Source organism: Gavialis gangeticus, unplaced genomic scaffold (genome assembly GCF_001723915.1).
Source record: "Gavialis gangeticus isolate Ggan-Ray unplaced genomic scaffold, GavGan_comp1, whole genome shotgun sequence".
NCBI classification, from domain to species: Eukaryota; Metazoa; Chordata; order Crocodylia; family Gavialidae; genus Gavialis; species Gavialis gangeticus.
The window spans coordinates 154046762-154055143 of NW_017729022.1; the positions used below are offsets into that span (position 1 = coordinate 154046762).

The 8382-nt window shown below is 39.5% G+C and overlaps 1 protein-coding gene across 4 annotated transcripts in view; it reads left to right on the plus strand.

Moving 5' to 3' along the window:
• The window catches only part of THADA (THADA, armadillo repeat containing), a 368709-nt gene that overhangs the window by 38196 nt on the left and 322131 nt on the right, over positions 1-8382 (plus strand). For all 4 annotated transcript variants that reach the window (XM_019516368.1, XM_019516370.1, XM_019516371.1 and 1 more), the window contains exons 18-21: positions 246-459; positions 5475-5610; positions 5909-6045; positions 7032-7187. In XM_019516368.1, coding sequence (XP_019371913.1) covers positions 246-459; positions 5475-5610; positions 5909-6045; positions 7032-7187 — 643 coding nt within the window. The remainder of the gene's footprint in view (positions 1-245; positions 460-5474; positions 5611-5908; positions 6046-7031; positions 7188-8382) is intronic.

An 8382-nucleotide genomic window follows, 5' to 3' on the forward strand; every position in this document is an offset into this window, starting at 1 on the left:
ATAAAGGGCTCCATCTTTACTACTTTTGTAGTTGTGCATTTGTTGAACATTTAGCAACAAATGTGCTGTGTCAGTTTCTGCTCTGCTTCTGTAATAAGCAGCAAGAAAAATCAATGCTTGTTAGCGAGTGTTCACTGGCAAAGTTACTGAAATAAGATCCAAAATAATTAGTAATGTTGATGTAATATTGTAGTTCTTAAACCTTGTATATTGCACATTACTAACTCTGCTTATTTTTATATCAGGATTCCGAAGACATATATCACTTATTTCGAGCATCAATGGATCTTAGCACAAGTGCCAAGCCATATGACTGTGTAACTGCTTCATATTTGCTGAACTTTTTAATACATCGTAAAGAACTGCTTAATATTTGCCTGAAAGATCAGCCTGTTGTCCATAATTTTTTGAAAACGGAATATATCTCAGCGGGCACTGTGGAAATAAACACATTAGCTGGTAAGTTCTAAGGAAAAGATATTTTGAATTTGTATATTTAAAAACAGGAGGGTTCCTGGTTTCTTCCAGGCTGTTATCATGGCCTTATTTGAAGAAAGAAGTCTACCTGTTTTCTTTGGCAATTTGCTTAGGTTTAGGTATTGCATTTGTGTAAATTTGGCTAACAACTCTGCAAAGGCTGGAAGCCCTTGTAGGTCATCACTTGGTGCATCACACCATATCCCAGTGCTATGGAAAATGTGAGAGGAGTGAGGGTTACAGGAGCGCTCCACACTGGTGTCTCCTCCCAGGTCACAACTATGGACTTACAAAAGCCTGGCCCTGATTTTGCAACTGACAAGTTCTGTCCTGTCACCGTTCACATGATCCAGCCTGATGGGATCCCCACCCCAAATCTGTATTGGATAACCAAAATCTGCTCCCATTCTGCTGCTGCACCAGATGTAGCCAGTATGTCGCCCAGGCAATTGGCATACTGCAAAGTTGTCTTACTGGCAAACCTCTGACAGTCTTCTTAGTCAGCTTCTCAGAATGTGGGTAGGTACAACTCTTTCTTGAAGAGTATCAAGGTTTAGAAGTCTACAGCCCCCTTCTCTAGTCTCAGTCCAAAATTTACAAATCTTGGGAGCCCAGAAGCACCTACAGTCATATTTTGATTCCTACAATTTGTGGTCTGATTTTTCTTCAGTGGAGCCAGCACCAGCAGATGCTTTTGAAATCCTACTGAATTTGTTAGGTGCCTCTTGACTGCTACTCTACCTTTAAAAGATAGGCCTGGAAAAAGAGCTTGATCTCTGTCTTTTTATCTGCCTCAGATCTCAAGATTTTTCTCCCCCCATTCCACCCAGCCCCTGAACTTAAAGTAAGTCTCTTGAGTACATTCAGTTGAGGTTGAATTCCATTTTTCATTTTTGGTTTATAAGTTTGGGGTAAAACTTTAGAACTGGGTACTCACTTCAGTCCATACAGATGTCAGTAAGCAATCTGCTGCACAGAAATTAAGGGTAAATGTGGCCTTCATGTCATAGAATATTTTGAACTTTTTTTTGCTTAGTACTTTATAATTTTGTTCAGTATCACTTCTAGACCTCAATGATGTGTCTGTCTCTTCTCTCCCTCTTCCCTTGCTCTTCTTTTTGTTTCCCGCTTCCTTTCTTGCAGGAATTCTTTTTTTTTTCTTCAGGTCACTGTTAGCGTGCATATCCTTCCTGGAGGTGGCCTCAGAGACATTGCCTTAACAGTCAGGGCAGACCATAGTTATGTGACATTACCATCCTGACACAGGGGGCCGGTCATCTTCTTGTAGGCAGTGTCTTGTAACTGCTTAATTTCTATGGTAGAGGAATGAGGTTGCTTTTTCTTAAGCTTTCTGAAATGTATTTATTAGGGCTTTCCCTCTCTCTCTGAAACTTAAGCTGTGCTCATCTTGCATCCAGTAATGCCACGCATTAGCTTTGGCACTGTAACATGCTCTGAGTCAGCTACTTGTCTAGTTCCCTAGACTGGGAGGATTCTCTGGATCCTGGTTTTGAGACTGGGCAGTCTTCAGAAGGGCAACCTGTCCTTGTCCTCCGTGGTTAAGACTTGTACTATCTCAAGGTTTTTCAGCATTTGATGCACTGTGTAGGACATCCCCTTTCAAATGTGGAGTAAGTCTTTAAGCTGCATTTTCAGACTGTCCTTGCCACATAAAATTTCTGCATGTATGAGTATATATGTTTAGACACCTTATTAGCCCTTATAGCATAGTACTAGCAAGGACTTCACTGCAAATGGCCATGGCCCTAGGTGCTGGTGATACTACCTGGGTTAAAGAAAGATTGTGTCATCTTCTTAATCTCTCAGCCTGAACACTGGACGACTCTGAGAGAGAGACAGGCAAGGTTCTTTGGGGAGATGTGATATCTTTTATTAGATCAACTGAGTAGTTGGAAAAAAGTTCTTTGCAAGCATAGGGAGTCTCTGCTGTCCTGAGATCTCCAAGGAATGAAAGAAGCTAAAAGTGTGACATGATGTCAGTGAGAATTAAGTTAGGAAAACAAAAGGTAGAGAAGGGAAGGGAGGGGGGAAACAAGAGGGGAAATGCCATAGGTAAATAAAGGAGACACTACTGTACTTGAGTTCTCCAAGGTAGAAAAGAGGCAGTCTGTGAAAAAGTAAAGAGCTGGAAATTAGGAAGACAAAGGGTAGAAAAGGAGGGGAGGGGAGGAAGTGGGTGGGGGAAGAAAAGTAGAGAAGTGCCTTTCGCTTATAATTAATATCCTTATACACAGCAGAAAGGATTCCATAAGACATACTGATCCAGATAAGCAGACCATAGTATATAGCTGTTGGCAGGAAAGGACCCCTGAGTGATCTCCTATTTTTGCTATACAAGAGTATTTACTGAATCTCCACTCTGCACATCTGTCCATCCGCTCAGGCAGAGTATACCTGGTGGCTGGTCAGGCCCTACCATTTTGTATGATGGGCAGCATGTGTTTTCCTGCCAAGGAGAAATCGTGTTCTGTAATAGGACCTAAGCTTGTCCTCATGTCTCTGATGGGGCCATCACTCAAACTCACAGTAACAAGCCCTCTGTTCCACCTTTCCACAAAAACAGCCTTCCTGCCTGCACGGGGTTTTGTAGTCAAAAAAGTCCCATTAGGGATTCAGCCTAAGTTTCTAAGGCAGTTACTGAATTCCATTTCACCCAACAAATCAGTGTCCTGGTGTTCCTTTCCAGACCTCATTCTTTCTCAGCTGAGATGTCTCTATCTTCATTTGATGTGAAAAAGGCTCAGCCCATTCATCTGCACAGAATTAATTCTTTTAGAAAATCATCACAACTGTTCGTTTCTTTAGCTCAGAGATCGGAAGATATAGCTGTGTCAGCATGGAGACTGTCTCATGGGACAGTTTTAATGTAGGTTGTGTTATGATACTGCTGTGCAGAGCCACCCTCTGTGGTCCTTCCTTCTTCGTATCGGAGCCCAGACACCCCGATAGCATCCCAGCTCAGTGTTTCTATAACAGGGCAGCCACCTTGAGTTCAATATATCCTTTTACCACATGCTGAACAATCACAGGTTCCTTGGCAAATACTGTACTTTGTGGCCCTTCGGTCACTGTTAGTCTAGGGCATGGGTGTCAGACATGAGGCCTCTGGGCATGGATTGTCGGGCTCCTGGCAGACCAGGAAATTCAGTGGCGGGGCTAGTGGAGGCTGCAGAATCTGGGATACAGGGCCTGGTTGGACATGGCTGTTGGTGGGGGTGAGGGAGGGCTGTGCTAACACAGCACTTCAGTCTGCCATTGCTGCCTCTGCTGCCACTTACCCTGCCACTGCCTTTGCTGCTGTCAGGTCCAGGTCCGGCTCATGAAGAGCCGGCTCAGGGAATGGGACGAATTTGACATCTATGGTCTGGGGGACTCCAAGATTCATCTCTAGGGATGTGCTCATTCCCTTGGTGTCAGTAAAAGCGAGGATATGTCTATGGGGCATCATTGAAAGGAGAGAGAGAACTTCCTTGCTAGCAACTGGAGTTCTTAGAGATGTACCATTTATACATACATTTCATAGGCACACACAGTATAGGACTCTGCAATTGAGACGGAACTGGGGAGCAAAAAGTCCATACTTTCCTTTAGTCCCTTGATGTAGAGGAAGCAGAAGGGAGCCAGTGTTATGGATAATGCTAAAAGCAGAAATTCCTTGGGGATGCACAGTGAGGATGCTTATATGGACAGTACAGCTCAAAACTAGAGTTACTTGTAAATAAGCCCTCTTTTCCTACCCTTGACCTGTAGACTTAACACACAGTTTCTTACTTTCATTGCTAAGAAACCAAGTAGTTAATGTTTTTATTTAAAATTTGGCTTTGTAACTCTCATCCCAGTGAGATTAATGGTGATCCATCAGTTCATTTCTTTGAGGGCTCAAAGACACGATTGCGTTGATGTAAAATAGGAGCAAACACAAAATGTCAGCCCCTGCACCAATGTCACCTGGTAAAATCAGGTGTAGAGTTACTTCAGGAAAAAAGAAGTAAAAATATACTGGTGTGTAGATGTTTTGTGTGTCATGTGTTTGCAGTTGCCTGCAGGTAGCTGTTTGCTCAGTGCAAACAGACTATAGATGCTGCTCAGTCATGGTCATGGCAAGGTGCAGTAATTATAGCTACCCTGGGAAAACTGGTTGTCTTTCTGGTCCAGATCCCAGGGTAATTTACATTAGTACACAAAACGTATACCTGTGTTTAATGTGTTATGTGCACAGGCTCAGAGTCATTGTTTCAACTGGTCTGCAGCCTGGAGTGTGTGACACTGCATTGGTTACTCTGTTCACATTTGAATGTTTTTTGTTGCGAGGCCAGATTCTGAGCTGTGTTTTATGCACTTCACAAATGCGTAATACATGTTAGCCCCAGCCATGGACCTTACCTAACGCTTCTGTGGCACTTATCACCTGTGGTATCTAAACCCTTCAAGGCTTTTAATGTGTTTTTGATACTTTTGTCGAGTGTCGTGGGGGGCGAAGATGCTTTCCAGAGTAGTGTTTGGCTGTTACGTGCTGTAGCTAACAATAAGGCAGGAGTTAAGTGCCACTGAAAAAAATGGAAAGATTATTTAGGCAGTTGATTAGAGGTGCTGAAGGTTGAATATTTCACCTACATGTTTGTCATTCAGACTGTCATTTAAGGCCTAATTCTGCTTTTTAAAATGTGTAAGTTATTTCTGTTGACTTTGGTGTAAAGTGTATGAATACACCTGCATGTAGGATTTGGCCTGAGTCGTTACAAACCGACTAAGATTTTAAATTAACCCTGTTCAAATTGACCAGGCTATTATTGGGCATGGAGGGACTGAAAAATATGGATAATATTTTTTGGATAGAAACAGAAAATCAACATGAAGTAGAATGGCAGATTTGGTAAAATGCAAAACTTTGCTCTCTAAATGTCACGCATGCCAGTTTATCCTATATATATTTAAATCAGTCTTCCTTTTTTCTGTGTACCTTTTGTTTTCTCTAGTTGTCAGACTTCTGTTAGCAAAACTTGAGGGAGAAATATTCCAAGCTGAAAAGTCCCTGCTTCAAGCAGCAGCTTCTTTCCCATTGTATGGGAGAGTACATTGTATAACTGGAGCTTTGCAGCAGCTACCTTTAACGTAAGTAAAATATGCTAACTGAAGTCTGATTATGTGTAGTTAAGATGGTGTGGTGGAGCTGTTTACAAGAAAGTGAAAGCATGCCATGTAATTTATCATTGACTTAGTTTATAGTGCTGATTGTCTTCAACGATTCTTTATTATAGACCTATTCAATTTACTTCTTTCATGTGAGCTAAATTCATAATAGTTTTCAGTTTGTGGAGCAGTCAGTTTAAAAATGCAGCTGTCATAATTATTTAATTTTAAAACGTTTTTTAAATATAACATTTATATTCCTTGATTGTATTTTTTACAGTAACTTGACATTGATGACAGAGTGGAAGCAGATGGTGACAGATCTTATACTGATATCCTACAAACTCTCTACTGTGGTAGCTCCTGTTGTGCAGAGTTCATCACCTGAGGGTCTTATTCCAATGGACACAGATTCAGGTAAAATAAGTCCATTTTTAGCAATGATTTTGAGATTGCCATAATGTTAAGTAACGTAACTTTTGAAAGCTATAGTAAATCTGAGGTTATGAGCAGTATTTTAAATTGCTTAGCAAATTAGATTTCTGTCACATGTTTCTTAGTTAAAAAAATAGAATTTAGAATTCTTTAAAATGAGACGGTATTGTTTCAGCAAGTAGCTACAATTGGACCCAGTGCTGAGCTTTGTCTTGACTTGATATATCCTCTTCCCTTTGACAAATACTCTAATACTATCAAAATTGTCATAAAGGGATATGTGGTCTAAGAGACTCTACCCTGCAATGTGAATGTTTCCATTTTCTTTAAGGGGAAATTAGAGTAGGGTGTAAGTCCATCCCCCCAGATGCCAACACCCCACACCACCAAATATATTTTGCTATCAAATGTTTTTGATTTACTCATATATGTTTTTGCACCAAGCTTTTCAGTCAATGTCCTGGTAGGGAACTTCAAGCACTCTGAATTGTTTGTAGTATGTGGACCATATTCTACTCCAAGATAATCCTACTGATTTCTAACCAAGTTACTTTTGTGTATGGTGGATGTAACATTGTGTGTGTTAGTCACATGAGGTTAATACTGCACAGCAGCAGCGGCAAACAGTGACTGCTTCTATTTTAAATGTTTTTGGAGACTCACTCTTTTTTTCCTTTGGGTTCTGTTTCATTTAATACCAGAATCTTAAATTGCTATCTGACTTTGGATAAAGATTGTTTCCTTGCACTGTCCTATGTAGAAATCTGTTGGAGTATTAATACATATTAAAGGGTCAGAAGGAAACTTCCTTTTACTAATAAAGCCTGGTTTATTAGACTTGTTTGGGTTTTTTTCCTGCTAACACTTTTATTTAGCAGTGTACCCAGAAGTAGTTTTGTGCATGTGAAAGAAATGGAGAAAAGAGTTCTGAATAATTGGATTTAAATATTCCCTTATTTAATATTTAGAAATTGCGGACCGTTTGCAGATGATTCTGCATGAGATACAACCCCGTGATACAAATTATTATTTTACTCGAGCAAAAATTCTGAAAGAAAGTTGCAGAACAGATTTGGAAAAACTTGTGGATGGCAAGCCAGTTGATGTTTCTGAAGATATGAGAGGTAATTCAAATGCTCCTTTGCAGAATATTTACTTCAGAACATTTTATAATTTAAGTGCTTATTACAGTTGGAAGTTATTTGCTATGTGTAATATTTAACTTATAATGACAGTTCTGTCAGAAGCTTGTTGTTCACACATGTGATTTTAAAAGCTGATTTACATGCAGTTAATTTTTCCTAGTCCACAAGTGAAAAGGAGTCATTTGGTATTAGTATAGACTCTGTTTTGCATATACTAGCCAGGTGATCTTAAATACCTTTGAATCAAGTTAACCTTATAATATGTTTCTTGCTGCAAAGTGGTTGTATGGCTTCCAATCCAGTGTTATGTAAAACTTTTGAGGTATTTTTTTAATGTGAAAAAAAATTTAGTAAAAGCCAGTTCACTAAGTGAACAGTAAGCAGCCTCAGCTTGGAGTCAATTGATAACATTTTAGGGGATGTTGTGAGTCAGTATTGTGTTGTAGCATTTGCCTGCAGTAGCAAAAGATAGTTGCAGATAAAAATGCAATTATCCTGTGTTGCTGATCAAATGGTAAGTTAGTATGTTCATTAAAGGAAACTTCTGTTTAGTGTCCAGTTTCAAACTTACAAGATGACCTACAGATTTAAAAAAAAATTGTGAACTTTATTGGCTCACTTATCTCTAGTTTAAATCGTATGTTTGGGCCCATGCTTTTTATTTCGTGTAGATGGGCCTGTAAATACAGTGTTCTGAATTCTCAATGTAGCTCATTTGATGGCCGCTAGGTGAGGCTGTTGCATCATCATCAGTTCATGCTTGTGAATGATCCCAGCATTTTTGAAGTCTTGGTTAAAAACAAATAAGATGTGGTGAATGACATTTCTCTAAGTGATATTTGAACTAATTCCAAAACAAAGTAAAATGTTTTCCTTTAATCCTGAGGTTTCAGTTATTTGTGAAACTTTATTAACAATTGCTTCTCAGTTGTTATTAGTAATTTATTGTCAGTTGCTTCATTGACCAAAGCAGTGGACTTCTGCTCTTTGAAACATCATACTTGTTCCTTTAGAAAATTGTATATTGTTGGGCTTGTGAAGCAGAATAATATACTACAGGTGTCTTCAAGATGGAAGTAGTTAGACTAAAGAAGAATAAGTGCATCTTGTTTAGCCTGAGAATTTGGTTTAAAATATTGTGGATATGGAAATGATTTTTATAAAAAAAAAAAAA